The sequence below is a fragment of the Cydia strobilella genome, chromosome 9, assembly GCF_947568885.1.
Source record: "Cydia strobilella chromosome 9, ilCydStro3.1, whole genome shotgun sequence".
Taxonomy (NCBI): domain Eukaryota; kingdom Metazoa; phylum Arthropoda; class Insecta; order Lepidoptera; family Tortricidae; genus Cydia; species Cydia strobilella.
This window is the reverse complement of record NC_086049.1, coordinates 17,747,633-17,773,908: the sequence shown is the minus strand read 5'-3', so window position 1 is coordinate 17,773,908 and position 26,276 is coordinate 17,747,633. Positions and strand designations below refer to the sequence as shown.

Below are 26,276 nucleotides of genomic sequence, written 5' to 3'. Positions count from 1 at the left end.
TGTTCCGACCTTACGAAATCAACCCACATATGGCTGCAGGGCCCCCCACCAAATAAATGGTCCGACCAAGTTAAGAAGGCCACCTCAAGCAAACTCCATCAAGCGGTGAGGGCTACGAGAGATCGAGACCGATGGAGACAAATCACAGGAGCTGCAAAACCAAGTGGTCACGATCCTCAGTAATGAGGGACAGACAAAGAAGATGGCCCTCTACATTTTGCGACTGTGCATATTCTCACCCAAATTTTTGTACATCCTCCGCTGCGCCCTACTTTGAAAATTCGCCGTAATTACTGCAAAAATTAACCAAATTTTAAGAGGCACCATTGGCAAAAAGCTGAACGTTACTTTCACATCCCCCAGTTGGACCTAGCTGCCCTCCCTATCAAATATGATGGTCTTGGTATCCGCTTGATGGGCAGTTTGGCTCTCCCAGCCTTTCTGTCGTCTGCCTATAGGCACTATAGGTGCTATAGCACGCTCACCCTCATTGGCGGTATATTACCCCCTATATGGCCCCCGTATATGTCTGTTGTATTTATAAATGTTGCCATATATTTTTCGTGTCAATATTACGATGTCACTGTTAATATTGTATTGACTTGTGAAAGAGCCCCTTACTACTTGAAGATAACATTTTAAAATTGTGAAATTTGTTACTTGATTACGCAAAGTTCTATATAGAAAATTAAATCAAAAAGTTTACAAACCTGCCTTAGACTTTAATGGTTTCTTGGCTACTCCAAACTCAAGTGCAGTTGATTAATACATACGCAAGTCGTCAACTCCCATTTTGTTTAAATTAATTTGTCTCCTTGTCAGAATCCTGTTACCGATCAAGTGGCCTTCACTGGAAGTTTGGGATTCAAAGTTTGTTAATTTATCAATTCGATCGTTGGGTTTGAGTTTGCGTCTCCATGTTGGGGAAGTTGATGTAAGTTTTGTCGTTCTGTTAATTTTCAACAGTGGAAATCGTTTTGTTTACTAGATTTGGTAGATGCCGCTTTTGACACCGCGTAAGCATTTATGTATATTATTTGTGTTTTGTTTTTGTACTATACTTTTATTTCGTAATTTCTGTTCTTATCTTGATTTTATAACATCACGCTACTAGCGAGCAATGTCGAACGTTACAAAGTCGATTTACAATTTTATATTATGGAATATAGTAACTATAGATTATTAAATTTATTATATACGTAACTTTTTTTTATTGGAATTATTTACAATTACAAAAGTCTAAACTATTACAAAATTAAGCTGTCCTAAAACAATAATTAATAAATATGAAATAAACGAAAATACAATTTACAAAATTATAATCCTAAAAAAACTAATAAATTAATAAATTAAGAAATTTGATTGAAATATAGTACTATACCAAGTACTATATTTCAATCAAAAAGACCTCCGCTAGCTGCACCTGCTGAAAAGGTGCCCATCACACTTGCCGCGTTACCACGTTGTATGGCAATGGCTAACCTCTGCACCAGGTACGAACCCGCGCTTGCATTGTAACTAACACACAATAGTACATTATGATACAAGTGTGCTAAGTTGGTCACTACACACAAGACGATATTGTGCGCGCGAGGTGTAAGCGAGCGTGCAATAAGAAAGCCGATATGTGTAATGACCAATGCACACGCGTTTCATACGACGTTTTTCAACACACTTGCGAGAAAAAAAAAGAAACTCATATTAATCAAATTTTAATAGTTAAAACAGTTAGTATTATGTGTTGCATCTGTCATACTGCCGGCCGCCCCTCGCCCCGGCCGCGGGCGGCGCGGCGGGCGGGCCGGCCGGTGCCCGCCAGTCCGACCAATTAAAGAAGGCTCCCTTTCCATGCATATTATTAGCAATCAGTTACCTTCTTAACTCAATCGGATAATATAATGAAAAAGCACGAGTGGAATAATACACTGAAAGAGCACGCGTGTTTAATATCTAGGATTATGAGCCAAAAATCGGTGGAATAAAACGTCGTTTTGAGCAAGTGTGTTGAAAATACAGTTGTATCTTCCTTTAGTATTTAATCGAAAAACTCCATTCAGAAGTTTGTTGATATAAAAAAGAAATATCTGTCACTACCCACAAATCTAATCTACCTATAATCGAAATTGCTTCGTATCCCAAAATACAACGGAAAGGCACGAATCAACTTTCACATTTCCACTTTTATAAATCTGTGGGCCCCAGGGGACAAACCAGGACATTAATCATAAAGCCATTTCGTAAGAAAACGTGAAACTGGAAATAGTATTTTAGGTAAATTCCCTGAAGGTCGAAAAATCTAGGATTTACATGAAAGCAAGTGCTATAGAAAATACAGCAAGTTATAACCTTTCGAAAACGATAAATTAACAGTCCTTAAGCTTTATAAATGAGACAGATTACTTATTGCTTTGATAATGTTCTGGGAAAACTCAGGTTTATACAAATATGGAATTCAGATAAGATGACAATCAATACTGTCAATTAAAAAGTAAAAATCTGAGTAAACTGAACTGATACAGAAAAAAAAACACGTGGATGGTTTAACTATTTACTTTTGTACCTTTTTAGGATTCCGTACCTTAAAAGGAAAAAAACGGAACCCTTATAGGATCACTCGTGCGTCTGTCTGTCTGTCTGTCCGTCTGTCTGTCCGTCCGTCACAGCCTATTTTCTCCCAAACTACTGGACCAATTAAGTTGAAATTTGGTACACATACGTAAGTTTGTGACCCAAAGACGGACATGTAACTTAAACAAACGAATTTTAAACACGGGGGCCACTTTTGGGGGTAAATGAGAAAATTAGAAAATAAAAATTTTCAAACTAAATCGTGTTACATATCAAATGAAAGAGCTCATTATGAGAATCCTAAACATATTTTTTTTATAATTTTAGGATAAACACTTTAGAAGTTATTCAAGAAAATAGGCAAAAAATGACCATTATCTCCGAAACTACTGGGTTAAAAATTTCGAAAAAAATCATAAATCATAGGAAAACCTATTAGAAATGTGCAGTCAAGCGTGAGTCGGACTTAATTACTTAGTTTTTGATCCGACCGCTACGGGTTTAGTAAAGACATTTCACTCACGTTTCACATAAAAAATACATTGTTTAAATTGTGTAATGTACGGAACCCTTGGAACGCGAGTCCGACTTGGCCGGTTTTTTTGATTGGCATTCACTATTATAACCTAGCTACGCGCTCGAGCCCCCACTAGCATAGAGCCTTGTATTGTTGGTACGTGCTAGATATATATAAATATTTATATTATAAACATGGAAAACATCCATACAAAAATGAATTTTTTGCCAAAAACAAAAAATAACCTCCCGTTTCCTCTCTGATACGTAAAAACGTGCTCATATTTACTCTGTCATATTATTATCTCGTTCTCGGATGGATGAGCGCTCAAGAGCAAATATGAGCCTGTTTCCATGTGAACTTTGAACTTTTTTTTACCAATTCGGTGGTAAATAAGCTTTGGTTTCATTGCACCATAAAATAAAACAACTTTACCCTATAAAAAAATCAATAGTCCTTAAACTCTTAGGTCACCAAATTTTAGCTCCTTTTTGGGATGTTTGTCTTTGTACATATTCTTTTACATTTCTTTTGCGTTAACTTGTTTAATGTGGAATAAAATTACGTAAATACAAATATAATCTTTACCTTGGCTAAAAGCGACCACTTGACTGATTACCAGTCCGCAGGACGATATCGGCCTGTCAGTTGTTCGGATCTGTTAAATTTTTGTTCTAACTGACAGGCTGATATCGTCCGGCGGACTTATAATCAGTGAGCCCCTAACACTACTTATTTTAAAACTAAAATATTTAGGACATATTGTAGAATCCTTAGGAAAAGAATTCCATACTTACTTAATAGTTTGCCCGAAGCCAGCATAAGATGTGAAAATAATAAGTTTAAATTTAAATCTGTGTTTTTAAAACACTACCACAATATTTGGTAGTAATTGCACTACTATAATTCTTTTTTCTCTCGTGTCGAGGTTCCCCCAAACAGTGGATGCCCAGAAAGCAGCGGTGCCGACAGCCCGGACCGTGGCGTCTCTCAGGTCAGATTCAGAGCAGGAGTGCGGGCACGCGGGGCAGTCCAGCAGGTGCACCATAGTTAGCGGTGCTGTGTCGCAAGCATATTGGGTAGAGTGGCCACGAAGCAGTCCCCATTCAGCCATGCTCTGCTTACAACGGCCAACCTGAGACCTGAGCCTGTTCATCGCCTTCCAGATGGGCCATGGTTATTTGTGGCCGGGTGCTAAGTTCTCCGACACTGGTACATATGTGTCTGGTGGGGGACACCGCTTCCGCCACAGTGAGCAGCGAGCGTTGCTCGCACTTTGCTTTGCTTTGTTGCACTCCGAGTGTTCGCCCACCAGAGGGCGAGTACACCTGATAAAACTTTTGCGGCTTTTAAGGCGGACGGGTGGCGGCCACTATAATTAAGTTAGTTAATAAATAATATGACAGATATGAGATTCCAATGCATCTCTGGCAGAGCTTTTGAACTTTTGGTTAGTTTTAAAATTGTAAGTGAAAATCGTATTAGTTTAAAACAACGTACTAAGTCACTGTATGCCGTTGCCTTTGACAACATTTTGGCCGAATACGAGTATCAAACATTATTGCATACATAGATGAGATTCCAATGTATCTGATATCTAGTAGAGCCTTTGAAAGCTTTAGCGGCGGTTGCTATGCGGTTGCACAGTTGAAGTTGTTTAAACCAGAAACCCGAGTAAACTTGATTAAATCAAGAGCCAGATTCAGATGTAACAACTTTATATTGATTTAAACTAACCCGATTTTCACTCATAATTTAATCGGGACTTCGCGTACCCTTAATTATTTGGCCTGACGTTTTGAACGTGACATTACGCCCGTGCTCACAGGCAGACTGGCGAAGAATTATATTAACATCATCTAGCTGCACGGGTTTTGCGAACTACCCGCACTTGATCTTGATTTTTCATGAGTACAGCTTGGCAAAAAAGAGTAGAAATGGAACTATTTTTTTTATCATGGCAACATTTACTGTTTTCATACAAAAGAGACGTCAAAGTGACTCAATAGTTGGCATATGCAAGACGTTTTACATAGACAGTGGCGCCCCTATTATTTTCTACTCTTTTTTGCCAAGCTGTACCTACGCGATTAAGTCCCGATTCGCTTATAAAAATTGTTGTTACGGGTGTAATCCTATTTTGATACTATCTTGAAGATCGCTCGTGCTGATTGAAATGAATGAATGAATGATTATTTGTATCAAAATTAATACGGAATGAAGTGAGTCGTACGTGAGATGCGGGATGAATCTTTATTTGATAATTTGGCATCAGGTAAACTTAGTGCAGCTAGCTGGTAGATATCAATTAGATATATAGTGTAATTAAATAAATAAAGGGACATTCTTACACAAATTGACTACCTAAGTCCCACGGTAAGCTCAAGATGGCGTGTGTTGTGGATACTCAGACAACGATATTTAATATGCAAATACATAGAAAACATCCATGACTCAGGTACAAATATCTTTGCTCATCACACAAATAAATGCCCTTACCGCAATTCGAACCTAGAACCATCGGCTTCATAGGCAGGATCACTACCTACCCACTAGGCCAGACCGGTCGTCGAATTAAATTAACATTAATTAAATATCAAAGTAACAGCTCGATTCATTTTAATTTTAACAGGAAACGTAATATCTTCATTTCCAATCTCAAACTTGAATTTCACCTTGATAAATGTTTTCCTCGCGATGGACACAAATTTAATACGCAAAATGAGACGATCAAATAAAATAGTGTAGATCAAAATAAAATCGTAGTCTTAAATTTTATTTATAAGTAGAGGATACCATTTCTCAATTAGGATTTTTTTAACAAGTTAATTTTGTTTTTCTGTCGCAAATGTCGCAAGGTTGCCAGATCTCAACGAGGGAGAGGAGTGTTAGGGTCGGCAACGCGCATGTAACACCTCTGGAGTTGCAGGCGTACATAGGCTACGGAGACTGCTTAACATCAGGCGGGCCGTATGCTTGTTTGCCACCGACGTAGTATAAAAAAAGGTTAATTTTCTGGTAAGCAACATCGATTTTGAAAATTGAAGCAGTAATGCAGATTGCTGCTGCAAAACTGCTGCAATAATGCTCATGTGGTCTAACTCTGAAGGGTACCGTAAGCGAGATGCACTACTAATCGTGTCATGTTCTTAGCAGCATAACTAACAAACCGGGTTAAGATTGTGAAGCTTCTTGCATGGTTACTCTAAATTATTACCAACCCAACAATGGAGGTACTTACAGGTACTCTGACTATATGCGTCCTCTTTGACCTCCTCAACCCAAGTGAACGAGTCTGTCCCCGTTACTCCGTGCCCCACCATTTGCAAAAACTACCGTGTTGCCAACAGTATAATGTTACTTTCCCAGCTACCCCTATATTAATCGGGGTAACGTACTAATGTTGCCACAGTAGAATTATTATTTAACTGCTATCTTAAATAATATTGTCTTCGGTTACCGCGATAGTTACTCATGAAATAAAACTATGAAAACGGATTATATCGCGTATATTGAATTTATAATACATCCCGACGTTTCGAACTCTTTACAGCGTTCGTGGTCAACGGGTGACCACGAACGCTGTAAAGAGTTCGAAACGTCGGGATGTATTATAAATTCAATATACGCGATATAATCCGTTTTCATAGTTTTATTTCATGCTATCTTAAATGTTAACATAAATAAATCATGACAAGATTTTAAAACTTCGAATTGGATTCCTGGTCAAATGCACTTGCAATCTTTACCCGTTAGAAAACTGTTTTGTTGGCGACATTAACTACCGCATGTGATGTATTATTCCTATTTACAAAGCGCCACATGTCATCAGGAACATTGGTTTTAAATTAAACTTTATATCTACGAGCATAAGAGTAAAATTTAAAGATACTTTAATGTGGATAGGCTTTTTGGATTAGTCATTCCAAAATTGGAACTGTCTGAGGATTATGTAAGTAGTTGGGTGGTTTTAAACTCAGGTTACTACCGAATTTTCGTCTCCCAAATGTATAAACTTTTTAAAACCCGAATTAGGTACTTTTATTGAGGAATAAAATAAATAATGTATATTTATAGTAAGACCGGAACCATTAAGACATCTAATTATATCATAATCACATGAAAAATGTAACAAAAAGTGACTACTGCGATTTAATTTCATTGTTTTTACCTTAAATTCAGACGTTTCAGCTGAGTTGCACCAGCTGTGGTTACGGAAAGACTGACTTCCCAGCAAAATGTCAATGGAGTTCTAAGTAAACAACAGCAAACTACCCGAATTTAGTTTATAAAAATGTTCAGGATAGACACGGACGACAATAATGAAATTAAATCGCTTTAGACCCGTTCGTATAAATATGTGTTCAAAACGCTAGAGTTTAAAGTGTTAATAAAGTGAATTCAGAAATAATATTTGCTTTTGTAACAGTATATATATTCCAGGATATGGTCACCCATCGTAGCTTCTGAATAGGTACTTTCATATTATTCCGTCCGCTAACCATACGTTTAGTACATTCTGCTGTGAAGATCAAATTAAAAGTGGTCACGTTTTTTTGTAGTGTAGCTCGAAGCGATGCGGCGCGGGGTGAATCAATCCTTTGATACCTATAGAAGTGTCCTACGTGGGCGATCTCGTTGCGAACGCCGTGGCCTGCCGCGCCGCTTTGCGTTCGCGAGTTTTTCACTTACGAGACGCAGCGTTACTTTAGACAATTGACATTTTCAAGCTTGAATCATTATTTAGATATCTTTTTCATGTCATGTGTACGTTCGAATTGGCCTGAAAGCCAAACTATAGCGAAACTCGCATCAAAGCTCTGGTATGCATCTAATCAAGTTGTGTGTAAACCTGCCCCAATATCCGCTGTCACCAAATTTCCTAACGACTTTGATGTTTCCATTCCCTCGATGAAGCTGAGAATTTGTCAGAAAATTGGGTGTTACTGGTACAGATTATACACTCACTATACTGTGTGGAAAAAATAATTGGCCCTGAAGGGAAAGTACCTTAAAATGGAAACATTCTTATATTTTTAAAAAGAAACAAAACTGCATATATATATATATCGTTCGCAGACGTTTCTCCTTGTTAAAAAATAATAACTCATCAAGTCGCAAATTTTGTATTATAAGAAGATACAATTATAGAAATAATAAATTATTCACTCTTCGGAAAAACCTGAAATATTACATAAAATTCTTGGTATTGGATATTGGATCAATTATTCCTTAGGTACAATTGCTAGATATTTGTTTTCAATATTATTTCTCCTCTTGGGCCATAAACATTTTGAAACATAGGAATTTCGGGAATCCTACTAACTTGTATGCCTACTTATCTACAGTCTCCTCCATATCGGAGCGGCCAAGGTGCTCAAAAATATCTGAACACACTCTAGCGCCTTGACAATAGAGGCGTGTTGATATATTTGTGAGCACCTTGGCCGTCCCGATATATCTGATGGCGTACAGTCGTTATCAGATATATCGGGTGGCCAAAAGTTACATACCTCCAGTAGTTGATATATCATCTACGATCGGCCAAAAGTGAAATATGAGGAAAGTAAATTAATAAAGAGTTTTAAGTTCCTTTTGCGTCACTAGCATCCTTACCACGAGTTTTTCATTGAAGTATTAGCTAGCGACTGCATAAACCTACAATGCACTGACGTTGGTGCAAGCGAAATGCACTGCGTTTGAGAATGCAGTCGCTTGCGTTTAAGGTCGCGTAAAACTCAAGGGTACAGAGGTTTCGAGTCCTCACGACAATTATTGAGGTTTCGATAAATCGGGTTTCTACTATACGCATACTCGTAACTAACATCTATCATATCTTTGTCCTCAGTACGAAAGCACGCAAACCTTCAACGAATCCGTGACCAACAGTTCGTGCAATCTCGAGGAGTGCAGGATTGTGGTCCGGCCTGAGCGGGGCACGGCAAAATATACGTGTGAGGTGTCGAGCGAAGGACCGCGGTTCGCTGTAGATCGGCGGGCTGCCAACATGACGCTAGCTGGTGAGTATACAGGGTGACCTTAGCCATTGGACAAACCCTAAAATCCCACGTAGGGTTACTTCAGGAATGCTTTAACGTTAATATTTTTTTAATAAGAACAAAAGATAAAATAATATTTTATTCTAACAAAAGTTATTTCCAATAATCGACAACAAAAAGAAACATACTGTATTAAACATTGGCAAGGCTTTTGTCAATTTGTTCAAAAATATGCGGCAATGATGACATTTGTCAAAAGTCAGAATCTTATTAGTGTCATAAATAAAAAAGATAGTCAAAAAGATCGAAGAAGGTTTCATACTATTTATGACCTCAGGAGCTACTAATATATTCGAAGAACTAATATATATATTAGAAGGCAAGATAGAAGTGAGAAGAGGCCGCGGAAAACCACGAACAAGCTACACACAACAACTGAAAGCTAAAGCAAATGTCGTGTCTTACAGGGACCTAAAGAGCCTGGCCGTGGACCGAGAAAACTGGCGTATACTCCACCGACAAGAGCCATGCTCTTAAATTATGATGATGATGATAACACATACAGGCTGCTCCAAAGTAAAAAAGTCGCAATTTGTTAATTTCTTCGTAACCGCTACACCGGTTGTTATGATACTTTGTATACTGGTTCTAAATACCCTAATGCATATTTACATTTCGCCTTTGTCCAATGGCTAGGGACACACTGCATAAGATTGCTTTTGACCGCTAGTGATATCTAATCAACTTCATTTGAAGCGTAACACTCTTTCGTCGCTAGGGCGCCTCCCTAAGGCGCATATGGTGGAAATATTCGCTGTCCTTGGCTGAGGTCTAGGTAGCTCAGTTGGCAGAGCGATGGGCTAGTGAACCAGAGTCGCTAGTTCAAGCCTCGCCTGAGACAGTGAATTTTTCCACTTAATTTATTTCTAAACCAAATGGTAAACCGTACCGTACCGTATGGTAATGATGGAAATGTCGCGTAGAGCGATGTCGGCAGGGATTAATCCGAACAATTCCTTGGAGCACTCCCCGTTATACATGTAAGCAAAGTTGTCATTTGTATAAGTCTTAAGCGAGGTTTAAGCGAGGTTTAGACTAGCAAGAACTTGCATGCAATTTTCGTTACATTGCGGTATTTGATCAACCTTTTGAATACAGTTTACTTTAGTAGTCGGCAATGTAACTTAAATTGCATGCAAGTTCTTACTAGTCTAAACCTCACTTTATAAAGTCAAGAAATTGGGCTCCGAGTATGTCACGCCTCGTACATTTCCACATATATAGTTTTAGTAAATACGCTTAATACTGTTTTATGCAGCCTAAAATCATCAAAAGGCGAACTTTACGAGCGTAAAACGTAAAAAGTATCTACATTCATCACTAGGCTCCTACACTACATCAATTTCATAAATGTAAGACTACACTGTCATATTTATATTAATTCTCCAGTCCCTGCAGACTTCAGTACAACGGAGTCTCATCAGTATCAATGAATGTGACATTTATCCCCCCAGACTCTAATAAAACGTCAGTCCGCGGCCAACTTAAGAAATAAGTTAAAATTAAAAACTTTGATACGATAACTTTGTTCCGTCCGGTCCGAGACCGTCACAGTTTTTGGGTTCTGTAATTTATTGTTTGCATAAAAATTCGGGCGTGAAATCTAGAATGTATTTAGTGCAATGTCTTAATTATAATACATCAATTGAACAGATCCATTCCGTTTCGAGACTAGTATGTAGATGGAAAGAGGCCCGACGGGTTGACCTTGGTCCCGTGGGAGAGGGGCAAATGTCTGTTGTGGGACGCCACGTGCGTCAACACTTTTGCTGCTTCGCATATTAGCCGCACCGTGCGTTCGGCGGGGGCAGCGGCTGAGCTAGCGGCGGCTCGGAAGCGGGAAAAGTATGCGGTGTTGACGCACTACCTATTTGTCCCTCTTGCCGTGGAAACCACTGGCTGTTGGTGTGCTGAGGCCAAGACTTTTATTGGGGAAGTGGGCAGACGGTTGCGGGAGAGTGGTCATGACCCTCGCTCCGGATCGTTCCTTTTGCAAAGGTCCATCGCTGTTCAACGTGGCAACGCGGCGAGCGTGATGGGCTCCTTTGCATCTGGAGGGGCGCGGGGCGCATTTTGTGAATAGTTTTTGTGTTTGTTAGGTTCTAGTTTAGGTTAAGATTTTTGTAATGTTTTATTTTGTATGACATGTGTGTTATAAATTGTTTTTCCATAATATAAAATAAATAAAAAATAAAAACTATGTATGTAGACTGATGTTCGTTTATTTAATTAAGGTTGAGATTTTTGTGGCTATGATGTAATTTTTCTACCTAGGTAATGAAAAAATACATAAGTGTGCACAATAGGCTAGATGACAAATTTTTATTAATGGTATCAATCGATCATGTTTGTTTTTGGGATCAAATGTCTGTATGGGACCTATTGCATTAAAGCAATGCAAAAATCAGAAATGATATATTGCGTTTATGCATATAATTACTGTTCAATCTTTTTTTGGATAAAATGTAAGGATCCGAATGGTATCTTTAATTTATTTCTTGTTGGAAGTTAAAAAAAACTTTAAATTTTGAAAGTTTTAGATTTTTTACCATTTCTATATATTATTTGCTATCAATTTTACTAGATTTTGTTATAAAATTCAACATGTGTCATCATCCCTATTGCACATAGTGTGAACGCGGGTACAGAAGCAAGAATGCTGGGATGAGAAATGAATGCTACTATTTTTAAAATAAAAACTTTGTTTAATAACCATTAAAAATATAAAAGGTCTAGAAAAGTAGCATGATTTCACGTTGGTGGCTTGTGGACGAGTGAAGGACGCGGCGCGGCCGCCGATCGCAACTCGCGTCGGTAGGGGTATTTGACGTATGCGTGTGTGAGTGTATCATCCTCACAAACACATGCTAGGCGTTAACACATAGCATATTTTAATAAGGAAAATCCCTACCCTCAGGGCTACGCTCCTTAAGTCCTTTTTATTTAAAAAAAGTTTACTTTCAATATTAATCTGAAGTTAAGTTCAATAACAAAGCTTTTGTGGGACTCAGATATATTAAATATATACTCGTAAATGGGTCAATCGAGTTTTTAAGTCCCAGTCTGCGACGGCCATCTAACGATTATGGCTCCACAGCTGAAGCTCGTTATAGAGAGAAACCTGTCGAGAAATTTTTAGGGTTCCGTACCCAAAGGGTAAAAACGGGACCCTATTACTAAGACTCCGCTGTCCGTCTGTCCGTCTGTCTGTCTGTCACCAGGCTGTATCTCATGGACCGTGATAGCTAGACAGTTGAAATTTCGCAGATGATGTATTTCTGTTGCCGCTACAACAACAAATACTAAAAAGTACGGAACCCTCGGTGGGCGAGTCCGACTCGCACTTGGCCGGTTTTTTAATTTGATAATGTTCCTGACAACCAAGTAATAACGCCTGTTCGGGTTTTTATCACATAGCCCAGTATTTAATCCGTCGCTTAGTTCATTTTAGATTCCATCAACTTTCAATTCCATCAAGTTCTACCCCCTGGCGGGTGCTGCTGCGTGCGTCCTAAGACATTAAAGTGTCAAAGGGCTTCTGTTAGATTCGGCTCCGCGCACTCCTGCAAAATGTCCTGAACACCATTGTTCCATGATGGGTAGACATACTTAAGAGTCCCAGCCCGGTAAGCTCAGCCGAATTGCACCTTCCCATACAAAGGTAGTTCTGCTATCATTTTAAAACTGCGTGTTGGATTGTAATGAAACTTTGCACATACAATGATATGAGCTATATCTAGGTCTGAAATTAGTTTATATAGCTCCAGTTTATAAAACAAACGAAATAGAGCAAAAACAAGTTTTGTATGAAAAACTTAAATTGGCTGTTTTTTTTTTACTATGGTAACTGAAGCTACATAAACTAATTACAGACATAGATATACCTTATCCTATTGTAAGTACAAAGTTTCGGAGCAATCTAGCTAGTCGTTTTAAAATGAGAGCGAAACTACGTTTGAATGGAGAACCGAGCTTGCTGGAGATCCTTAAAAAGTTTCAAAAACTTTACTCGGAACATAAGCTAATAACTCGTTTGTTTCAATGGCACAAGAACCCTCCAAAGTTGAGTGCAATTTGCTGCTGCCCGCCTTCTTCAAAGTTATTCTTCTGAATTTAATTAGCGGGAACATGACCGTAAGTTTTCCATGGATTTATAAGAAGGCTTTGTATTATTCTAATGTGAGCAATCGAGGTAGTAGAACGCGGGCCAGGAACAGATTTCCATGACCAATCGCCTACCGGGCGAAAACTCCTATAGCGGTTAATGGCTATGTATGATGAACCCTCGTGAACGTCAGCTGCCGCTTCGTTGGTGGGTTGAGTTGAGGCGATGACCGACGAAATTTGCGCCTGGCTCGCGGTCTATAGAGTACGAGGGAAACGAAGGTAGACTAAGCGAAGCGTGACGAGTTTAACCCTTTATGTCATAAGGGTGCCAGTAATTATGCAAAATTAAACTCTATCACTTTAAAACAAAGTTCAAAATCACGTGGGAAATATATTCCCTCTGCCTTATAAAGGTTTAAGGCCCGACCACCTGCGGTTATAAACTACCATTTTGCCGGAGGTAGTCTGACCTGCGATGAGTGTGGCGTTCACTGCTAAAATAGATTACGTCAGCCACCTGAGAGCTCACGTTTGTCGCTCCAACTAGCCAGTACATACCCAGTCGCCGTGGCTGAAACTGGCCACGACAGGATCTTGGATCGATTTGTAACCCACTGTAGAACATTTTCACCGTGCACAACACACAAGATTTTTCAATGATCAGGAAAATTTTGCGAGGTGAATTAAAAGGTTTGCAACGTTTATTATGGGACCAACTTCGAAAATAGAAAATAAATTTTAGCTCTGCCATAGAAATCGAACATCTCATCAGCCAATTTTTCAATCCCATCTGCAGCAATGCAGGTCATTTACCTAAGGCTTCTGAACCCATCTTAGAGTACTTATGATATGTGTGTAGATAAAGTAGTGTATGCAACTGTACATAATTAGGCCTTAAGACACTCATGTGATTCTATTATGAAACTCGCTAACGCTCGTTTCATAAAACCACACTTGGGCCTCTCATTATGTATCGGTTGCATAAACTACTTTTTATACACTACATAGTTTCCAGCGTTCGTCGCGTATGAGATTTGGAAGCGCTTGTAATCGCACTGTAGGTATCTTGAGCCCGAGTTTAGTTTGTTCACCTCAAACTAGAAGTTTTAACAATGCCCGGGATCTGAAGAAGTTTTTCCCAGAAAAAATACAGGTTATTAAATCCAGGTCTGTGTTTAACTTTTAAGCAGTTACGAACTTGCAAATTGCCGGGGGCTATTTTTATTCTTTACTAGCTTTTGTCCGCGACTTCGTCAGCGTGGAATTAGTAATTTGGGTACCTTAATTTTTAAACAAATCTGCTTTTAAATTCATCCTTTTTCACCCTTAAAAATTGGTCCACTATAAATTTCTACGCCATTTTGAAGGGTGAGTTCTGGGATAAAAAGTATCCTATGCCCTTCCCTGGGACTCAAACTATCTATACCAAATTTCAACTTAATCGGTTCAACGGTTTAAGCGTGAAGAGATAAGAGACAGACAGACAGACACAGTTTCGCATTTATAATATTAGTATGGATCTAGCTTTAAATAAAAACAAATGAAAATAAGGCCGTTTCTGTTTTAACGGCCCGATTCAGATTTCTGATTTTAATAAAGGGTTAGTAATTAGATCTGGTTTAGATATGGACCTAGACATATATTGACCGGGATATGGACCGTGATTACCTTTACCGGTCAATATAAGTCTAGTGAAATTAACCGTGAATCATTCAAAACAGATATGACCCTGATCTGTCAGTGTCAAAAGTGACATTTCTTCAACCAAAAACGTCACATTTGATACTGACAAATCAGATCTATATCTAATCCAGGTTTTATTATTAACCTTTTATTGATTATTAATGTTTTAGTGCACGCGAAAGGCAACGAAATGTCCACGTGAGATATTTATTGATTATTGACGATCGTCAAGGTCATATCAAATATCAAATCTGCATCAAATTGTTTACTCAGAATAGGCCTATTTTCTATTCTTTATCTAGCTATAGAATGAGTATATTAGGGAAGTTTGAAAGTAGCACCAGTAACGGAGAAGATAAGAAGTAGTAGGTTAGAGTGGTATGGGCATGTGATGAGGAGGGATGAATGCCATATAGGCAAAAGAATGTTAGGGATCAATGTTGATGGACGGAGAGCGTATGGTAGACCCAAAAAGTGATGGATGGATTGTGTGAAAGAGGATATGAGAAAGAAAGGAGTGAGTGCTGAGGTGACGAAAGATAGAGGAGAATGGAAGAGAAAAACATGTTGTGCCGACCCCACATAACGTGGGATAAGGGCAGGAAGAAGAAGATCTAACTTTAGAATGAATTGGTAAATGACGCGTATTTTTTGTTGTGCAATTTTTTTTTTTTTTTTTTTAGGAAACAAACAGTCACATACAGATAAGTTTAAACTTGCAGATATACAATAAGACCTATAGTTCCATTAATTATAACATACCGATATTGATAACAAGTAGAAACAGGGCAGGAAGATACACAGAAGAAACAATTGGATACACAACTAATAAAGTACCTAAGTATCAAACATGCTTACAAACATACATACGTTACATAAGACTATAGAACAATTACATTTTTTTTTAAAAGCAAAGTTAATTTTGTAAAAATACTTTGTTATTTCAAATGTCTCGTTCTCAGTTTATGTAACAAACTGAATAACAGCATTTAAAGCCACCATTAAAATTGCTTCCAGACGAAATTAATTAATTTTGTTCAGGCAGTATCATTTTCTAGCGAATTCATACATTTAATTTTGAGTGAATATTTTTGAATAGGTATCTTATTTACGTAGCATTCAATATTGCTTTTAAGTATAAATGTATTTTTATATGCAACGAAACTTAAATGCACACACGTATTATAGTATAACGTGTATGATTAAAAATGTTATAATATTACTAAGTACACTTGAAGACAATAAAACGATGTCGCCATCATTTTATAACTTTTTAACAACCCCTTTGAACGAACTTGTTCCAACGCGTTTATTTTTATACTCTAGATTATTTTTCAAGCCAGTTAGGAGCCACTTCATTTATTTTTTACTAGACTATAGCTATAGTAACTGGCAGCACCCTTCCTCCCTATAGGTGTGGATTATTAAAAATAAAGTAGTGTACCTAATGTATATTCTCAGGACTTAACCCACATTGTCCTACCACACCCTATTATTATATTTTTGTAATGGCTAATTGACAATATATCGAAAAATCATAAAAAATCCAGGGTTAAGATTTTTTTAGTTTTAGGTTTAACTTTGCCCCTAAACGACAGCTATATATGTGACGTTTTCAATCAAAAGGTACCACATTGTCGCTTACCATAAGGACAAAAATTGCTTGTATCTTTATACGAAAAACCCGTCAGAGCGATGTGGTACCTTTTGCTTGAAAACGACACATATACTATACTTTTATTTCCCTAGTTAAGCCATGACAACAGAGTTACTTTCGCATTTATATTAGTACTAACTGTTACCCACGACTTCGGTCGAGTGGATTTTTATATTGGTTATTGTATTTCTACATGAACTATGTGCAGCTAAGAAAAATCCAATTTATTTTGTATTAAGCAGGAACGTATGCAAACGAAGCTGTTAACCCTTAAATGCATGATTTTTTGTATAACTTTTTAATAAATTGAAATAGATGTGTCATGTTGTATAGATTGAGGGAAAAATAAAGAAAAAAATCATAGTATTTAAAAAAAACCATCAAATATACGATGCATATATACATCATTATGCATTTAAGGGTTAAAGGGCCCACTGACTATCAGTCCGCCGGACGATATCGGCCTGTCAGTTGTTCGGAACTGTCAAATTTTTGTTCTAACCAACAGGCCGATATCGTCCGGCGGACTGATCTTATAAATAAATTGATAGGGAAAAAATTCAATGTCTCAGATGGGGCTCGAACCCGCGACACTGGATCAGTAGTCCATCCTCTGCCAACTGAGCTACTGAGACCACACCCGAGGACAATGAATATTTCCACCATATGAGCCTAAGGGAGGCCCTAGCGACATCTACCGTTCTAGTATTACACTTCTTAAACGACCCCCGTCCCGCCTAAAACAGTTAATTTTTCTACTTTTAATTTATTTCTAAGCTTTAGAAAAAACAGTTTAAAACACGTGACATTTGGGTCACAATGTCATCTTCTAAAGTTTCAACTCCCAAAAAAAAAATATATTTGTTCACGGTACAAACTATCAATCTCCTCTCAACTCTCTTACGGGATTTTCCAAAATGTACTAATAACCCGCGCGATGGGCATTTCTTCCGTTTCTAGGTTCGCGCGCCATATATTTTGTCCGCCCCTTCTAATTTCCTGGCTTTACGCCCCCGCTTAATCAAGGAGATTAGCAATGACCTCCACTCCAAAATCCTGCAATGCATCACAGCCGGGACATAACCTTGAGTTTATAAATCACTGGTGTTAATATGTGGTATTTTCTATAAAAAGGGACCTTAATGTCGATGGCGCTTGCGCCATTATAAACGATGCTCCGATATAAATACAATGCCGCGCGACGCTGTGCGGCGTAAGCGCCATCGACAATAAGGTCCCTTTTCATAGAAAACGCCCCATATATTTTCCCCTTGTTTCAGTACTACCAGAGTACGACCCCCTCATCACGGGCCTGCCGACGCTAGTGCAGACCGGCGAGCAAGCGCTTATAAACTGCACGTCAGACTATTCGCTGCCAGCAGCTACGATAGATTGGTTCGTGGATTCCGAACCACAGGAGGTAAGACATTGTTTGTCTGCCAATGATATTCTATACAAAGTTTTCCCAGTATGCCAATGATAGTCGAAGTTGATGGATAATTGGGTACGCGCTTAAAAACAGGATTTTGCATGACGGGACATGGGTCTACCAACACTAGTGCAAACAGGAGAGCAGGTCCTCATAAACTGCACGTTAGACTATTTGCTGCCAGCAGCTACGATCTACGATAGTTTGGTTCGTGGATTCCGAACCACAGGAGGTAAGACATTGTTTCTTGTTACGAGTCTTCCAAGAAAAGTAGCAGCTGCCAAGTAGGCACACGGAGTGCATGTCAGACTACTTACTTCTTACAGTTTGGTAAGAACATAGGATTTACATGTGTCTTATTCGCTCCGCTGGATAACAAACAATGCTTTTAGTTTACGCACGTCTCCCCTCATCTCCGCTCATTTCCGACTCAGACGGCAGCCTAGTGGTAGACTTTCGACGCTTAAGTTGACTTTAAATGTTTGTGGGTCTGCATTTACAGAGCTATAATAGCATATACATAGCCTCGTCCAGTTTAACTCCAGACACACAAGTCTGCGCGTTTTCCGCTAAAAAAACCTATTTGTCACGGCGCCAAAGTTTCAGGGCATTCCCCTTACCACCGCTAAAAGTATTGGGATACTTGGTGTCGACATTATGAACAAAGTCCAGTTAAGTAGTCATCTGAAACCTAAACCCGAAAGGATGCTTAACAGAGCCAAACAGTACTTCACACCGGGTGACCGGCTTTTGTTATATAAAGCGCAGGTTCACACAATACCAGCTCCTCCCTTGACTCCATCCAACGGCGGGCAGTTCGTACTGTCGGCGATCCCGAACTTACTGACGGCTTAGAACCTCTTAGCCTTCGGAGAGACGTGGGCTCTCTATGCATGTTCTACCGTATGTACAATGGGATTGTTCCGAAGAAGTTTTTGATTTAGTGCCATCATCTCGTATTTATCACCGCACCTCAGCAAAGCTCACTTTCTAGACACATGCCACACCAAGAATTTGGTATTATTCTGCAATCGGCAGCTGAAGTATTTCCAAAGTTTCGAGCACATTTTAACTCAAATTACATTGTTAGTTATAGCATTGCTTTTACTGAAAACAGATTTCTAGCGAAATAATTCAGCATTGCCATTTATTAAGAGCTGAAAGTAATAATTTTCAGAAACGAACAGACCCAACAATAACTTGTAGCCCGATTCCGATTTACCAACTTGGTACAGTTTTGAACTGGTTTCGATACGCCCTTGACAATCGTCTTGGTGATTGGCGCGTATATCACGCACGACTTCCACTTCATTTCTCATGAACCAATCAGCGTAAGCGATGTTCAAGGTCGTATTAAGATATCAATCCGTAACAAGTTGGGAAACCTAAATCGGGCTCCAGGACTTGCTGGGCTAATTTACTTATAAGAAACTAGCTTTTGCCCGCGACTTCGTCTGCATGGAGTTAGTAATTTACGTATCTATCTTATTTTTTACCCAATCTGCTTTTTATCGATTCCGCATACAAACTTCCACCCCCTTTTTCACTCCCTTAAAGGATGATTTCTGGGATAAAAACTATGCTTTGTCCTTCCCCGCGACTCGAACTATCTCTATACCTAATTTCAACTAAATCGGTTCAGCGGTTTAAGCTTGAAGAGGTTAACAGACAGACAGAGAGACACACTTTCGCATTTAGAACTAATATTTGTATGGATGTGTGTTCAATTTCAAGAACAACTGCAAAATCTGCTACGGCTACTATGTATTTCATATTTCGACTGCGTTGTAATCCGATTTAAATAAATTCACTACATTGTTGGATAAATTTCGTTCATTTCTGGAAATACGTAGTATCTTCGATAATATTGGATTTCCGGGTATTTTACCGAATGGTTCTGTGTTATTTGCTATAGGTACCATGTTTCTTCCTGTTAACTGGCCATATACGTGGCTTATTACAAAGACATTAGGTCAACCATTGTTCATTTTAGGGTTAAGTATTATTACCCTTAGTAACTCATACAGATGATTCAACCTAAGGAGTCGGTATTATGAAAGTATCTAAGGCGAAATAAAGACTACATATATTGAATATAATCGGTAAAGCTGCCGTTTTGAGTTGCCGCTTTTCTCTTCGTAGTAAAAAGACGTAAGTGCTGCGAAGGGACCCGCTTTTACTATACCTACACTATATTAACCTTTCGTATGTATAAGCACAAATATATATAGTATCTCTATCAATAATTGAATCTCTTTCTTTGTTGCTTTCTTTTTGTCTTTAGATGTAGGGGAAACGGATTGTTTTCTGGAGATGACAGGCGAACACGGCGATAAGGGTAAAAATATTCGTTGCTTAATATGCGGTCTTGTTCTTTATATAACGACTCGAGTCATGGAAGATGACGCGAAAGAAGATAAAAATTACGGAATATAGAGGATTAAAATATCTATCCTTTTCTCTGTTAATAACACGCTTTTATTAGGTCGACCTGTATGTAAGTAACTATGTAATGGAATCTAAGGTAACTAATTTAACCATCTTCCCGGTTTCCGATGAAGCTGAAAATTTGCATACGCATGTAAGTCGAGTGACAATGCAATATTATGGTATCATCGAGCTGATCTGATGATGAAGACAGGAGGTGGTCATAGGAACTCTGTGATAAAACAACGCAACCTAATTGTGTTTGGGGTTTTTAGAATTGTCTCGATGAATATTAGTTGCCTGTGGAAAGAAGTAAGTACAGTCAGCGATAAAAGCTTGTACCAAAAATGAAATTTTTGCCAAAAACTTATTGTATACTATGTAATTAGTAACTGTCAATATCCTCGATATGTCAGTGCCTCACGGAAGTTTTGTTAATAAAATTAAAGTAATACTCGTACTTAATACGAATTGAAAATCACCCAACCTTTACTTTTACTTCAAAAAATTCTTGGGTAAGCGTACATTTTATTAGAATCGTATTACCCGCAAAATGCTAGAATTTTCGATAACGGCATAACGCGTGGCCGTTCGAAATGGCCCAACCATGATTGCTTTGTTTCACGAAATGGGTTTAGGTCTCAACATGGCTGTTTACTGGCAAAATGTGTAAGTTAAATCTCCCTTGTTTGCGCTTTTAATATATAGTTTGTCAAAGGACTGTCTCATTTCAAACATAGACAGAGAGAATCATACTATCTTTGTCTTACACTAGTACTAGCGCCCAAAAGAAAGGGATGAGTATAATTTTCCGGGTTGTTACTGACTAACAAATTGGTTTGACCAACTATATTATAACACATGACGTTAAATAAAACTATGAAAATGGATTATATCGCGTATATTAAATTTATAATACATTCCGACGTTTCGAACCCTTTACAGAGTTTGTGGTCAACGGGTGACTGAGAAAGCTTTAGCTACTGTAAGAGTAAAAACACCAGAGAACCATTATAAGAAATACTTATTAGGGAATCGCAAAATGTGAGAGTTTAGTCTTGGATAGTACTTGGCGTGGTACTCGCCCAAAACCGATCTACAAGATGGACGACGTCATAGTGATGTGTCATTCCGGTTATGGTAGTGTTGTGCAGGACCGATAAATGTCGATGCCGCCTTTTACTACAAAGTGCAAAAATACCCACATACTACAACTATTTTCAACTTTTCTCATTTGCGAGCGTTACTACAAATTTAAAGGAAAAATTAAATTAATGAATGAATGCTTTGAGGGAAGGAATGGAAAAATTTGCACACATCTGCCTCCGTGATAATGTTGTTGCTGCCCGCATTTTTGACATTTGTGGCAGTAATGCAGTCGGCAGTAATGTAGCGCTGCAATACTGCCGCAGTTATACTGGTGTAGTCCTAATCCGAACGGTACATTTAACGCGAGCGAGGTACAAACAGCAATTCTCTTAACTGTCCATACGTGGACCTTATGTCTTGTGTAATAAGGTTTACGAACCGTCAGTAAACAGTGTGGGCTATGGTACTCTGCGGTTCGTGTCATTTGCGTATCATATTAAATATAATTCATTTGAATTCATTTGAAATTTTGAATACGCCGCCAGTATTTAAATTCATGAAAGTACACTCAACCACTTTCAACAATCTAAATTAACAACACTTTATAAATATATCAAATGTTTCTAATTAATTAAACGCTGTTATTAATGGTCTGCCAAATAAGCCTTATAATTTATTCTTAAATTATATTAAAAATGACGCATGTGCCATTTAAATTATACGAAGTTCCGTCATTTATTTTGGCATTTGGATACTTTGTTAGAGTCAACCGCGAGTGTTAATACCATCGCTACACTAGCACTCGCCTCTTCAAACCTAAAAAAACCGGCCAAGTGCGAGTCGGACTCGCCCACCGAGGGTTCCGTACTTTTTAGTATTTGTTGTTATAGCGGCAACACAAATATATCATCTGTGAAAATTTCAACTGTCTAGCTATCACGATTCATGAGATACAGCCTCGTGACAAACAGACGGACAGCGGAGTCTTAGTAATAGGGTCCCGTTTTTACCCTTTGGGTTGGGTGCGGAACCCTAAAAATGTCACATCACGATTGCTATATATCTTGCTTCGCCTGCTGAAAAGGTATGAATAAGTTGCCTGACATTTGCCTCGGTTTAAATAATTAAAACCTCCCACGCTGCGCTGGTCACTCATACTGGGTGTAGGTACATTAAGGTCAAGAGACACTGGTTCCCTTTAAACCTAGCTTCGCCTGCTGATAGGGAATAAGTTGCCTGACATTTGGCTCCATTTAAATAATTAAACTCATACTGGGTATAGGTACCTACATTAAGGTCACGAGACACTGGTTCCCTTTAAACCTAGCTTCGCCTGCTGACAGAGAATAAGTTGCCTGACATTTGGCTCGGTTTAAATAATTAAGAGCTCCCACGCTCGTGACACTAATGCTGGGTGTACATTAGAGCGTTTTCACATCCGATCCGATATCGGCATGATTTATCCTTAATATTTGTTCGTAATTTTGATACCTTAAGTATATTATTTGACTTATTTCATACATAGACACAAATTTATGGCATGTAAATTTTGTGTGCACACATATTTAGGGTTAGTCCAGTTCAGAACGCTGTACGCGTCTAATATTATGTTTGTAAGCGCAATGACTGTAACGTATTTTGTGAGCCTAAATAATTTTTTTTTGACAGAAATTAGAGTCGGCCGGACAATTTCCCGTCCCTATTGCTCTTTACCCTAAATATGAGCCTAAATAAATAAAAATAAAAACTATTTATTCAATGAATAAATAAATACAGAAAGTCACATATGTCTCACATTTTACTTTCAACCGACATCCGATATCAGATCGGGCAATGTGAAGACGCTCTTAGGTGGAGGCTGCTTCTTCCGAGCAGCGTGCGGTGCTGCGGCTTTAAACTTTGTACTGTATAATCTTGATTTGTATGCAAAACCGCGTGGTTTAACACACTGGCGGCTCCGTTTCTAGGTGCGAAGCAAGACCGTTCGCGTTTTCGAACGGGAATGCGGTGCGGGCCGCAAGGTATGCCACCCCGCCCCGTAAGCAGTACGGATTTTTGTGCTTAAACGCGGTTCGTCGTGCACCGTAGCTCCGGATGAAGATACGGTGCACCGTACTTCACCGTACCGTCGTCGCCGGACGCGAATTCGTCGCTCCGCACTTCGCATCAAAATGCGGTGGCATCGGCAGGTGTGATAACCGCATTACGAGAATATTTATAAAAGGCACGCTGAGAAACGAGTTAAATTTTTAACGAACGAATTTGATTCCAACTTTTTGTTTTACGTCATTCATTTTCATGCATCTCCATCGATTTTATTTAGTACTGGTGAGTTTCGCTGAGAGACAATATGAATCACTTTTTAATGATAAATTAAAATAGATGAGATTTACTTTCTAAAGAAAGTAGCCGAGGCCAGATATGGCTTGGCTGATCAATAACTTTTAATTTTGACTGTGCACTACAACTCGTTCCTAAAGGGGCCCACTGACTATTAGTCCGCCGGACGATATCGGCCTGTCAGTTGTTCGGAACTGTCAAATTTTTGTTCTAACTGACAGGCCGATATCGTCCTGCGACTGCGACTGACTCAGTGGGCCCTTTAGACGTTCTCTGACGTCTGATTTACCACACAGCAATAAAATAACCAAATAAGTACGTATTAATGTTCGAAACAAAAAAACAGGATGTATAGCAATCTCTCTGTCTCCTTAGCATTATTATTCCCATCTGATATCTGAGGGTGTATAGCAATCACGAAATTCTTTGACCCATTTTTGTAGCCAAAGTTCACATGCATAAATCTAATTTGTTTTTAATTCAAGCTGCCACAAAATTTAACGCCATAATTACACTGAATAAAAATACAAAATATATCAAAAACATAACTCAACCCGGAAGCGTCAGACGCATGAAATTCGTCAGGGTTACTACCCCGGTAATTTGGCGGCCATTTTTAATTTCGACGTGACTCCGAAACGAGAAGGGAAGTCAGTGGCGGCGCGTGACAGATTAATTGGTGGTAAAAGCGGAAAACAGCGGCTTTTAGCGGTTGGTTAAGCGGCTGAGTAACGGTTACACTACCTATATAGTTCGTTCGCGTTAAGAGTGGAATTTCACCTTCCCATACAAACGGAGTTTCGTTCTCATTTTAAAACTTTAGCCTTCCCACGAGTTTGACGCTGATATATTTATCCGCTAGCGTCTATATAACTTAATTTCTATACATCTCGCTCGAACTAATACTCCAATACGAGCTAGATGCACAAAAAGTAATGAAAGCCAACCTACACAAGAAGAACCCACTATACAAGAAAAATTGGCCGTCAATTTATAATCATATTAAATCACATTTAAAAACGGGTCTATCGCGAATTTATTTTGTTACCTTTATTTACCGACGTTTTGACACACGAACCCACACACGACACAAATCTGTTTTGACATTTTGCTGGGACATCAGTTAGCCGCGACCACGACCAGTGAAACCTGTGTCGAAACGTCGATAAATAAAGGTAACAAAATAAATTCGCGATAGACCCGTTTTTAAATGTGATTTAATATGTAATTTTGAATCAATCGTATTAGAAAATATATTCAATTTGTTTAATTTTAAAATAGAACTAAACAGAACAAAAGCGTCTCTGTTTGATTTTCATTTCTTATAATTCAAACAGAGATAATTCGTACTAGTTATAGGACCGTGGGACACTAGAGAAAAGAGGAATCGATAAGGCGCTTCCCTGAGCCAGAAGGCGAAAAATCTCCTTATATGATCCTGTTTTTCTAAGAGGCGTTGATATTCGTAGACGTGGAAAAAATATATGTAGTTCTTGACTATATTATCTTTAATATCATAGCTTCCGATACACTAATTATGACACTTCGTTCGATACAATTAATACCCAAAGTAACCGTTAACTCGGACTTTTAATCCAACTTTACGCGGTTATTTATTATGTGATACTATAAACAAAAAAAGAAGAAAAAACAATCTTAACATAAATAGTAATTTCATAGCTTTAGAATTTCGATATTGTAAGGTAACGTTTTTAATATAAATAAAAACCGACAAAATTCGATCAAAATGGACACTTGGCGCGTATGTTCTTTCCCGTTCTTTCTCGCGAAATGTGACAAAGACAGCGGCAAACCGATGGAACGGCCATAAGGCAATAAAATGAAAACAAATCTGGGTTTCATAGGGATAAAAAATCACAAAAAGAACAAATTGTACAACAAAAAGTTTCAATAACACCTCGTTAATTGATTCTCGCAATCAACAGACCAAACAAATCAATCGTACGTACAATACAATCAACAACAAACACTTTGACATTACAATAGAGTACACTTTCCAATAAACATGTCAAATACTGGCCCAACTTACAAATGTAGTCAGCAAAAATCGAAGCAAATTTTATCGTAGTTTTTTATGGCTTTTCTATAATGGGCCCTTCTTTATTGATATTGATTCTTTTTCCGTTAATTATGGATAAAATTTTGCCGGTTCGAACGTTCGAACAGCTAACTTTGGGCTAAATAAATACAAAATCTTGATTATATCTCAATAAAAATGTTGTAGTTTTCGTACCTATGGTGAAATTGCGCTTTCTGTATAAGCGCATATTCAACAAATTTTACTATGGATAGCTCCATAGCTCCTATTACTATTAGGTAGATCCTCTGAGGGGTGAAGTCACCTCTCAGAACATATCATACATAGCAAAATCACTGTAT

General features: G+C 38.4%; 1 protein-coding gene across 1 annotated transcript in view; it reads left to right on the top strand.

The window, feature by feature from the left end:
- LOC134744476 (uncharacterized) overlaps window positions 1-26,276 on the top strand; it is a 153,944-nt gene that overhangs the window by 114,248 nt on the left and 13,420 nt on the right. The window contains exons 3-4 of the mRNA XM_063678295.1: window positions 8,934-9,105; window positions 17,872-18,011. Of these exons, the coding sequence (XP_063534365.1) occupies window positions 8,934-9,105; window positions 17,872-18,011 (312 nt within the window). The remainder of the gene's footprint in view (window positions 1-8,933; window positions 9,106-17,871; window positions 18,012-26,276) is intronic.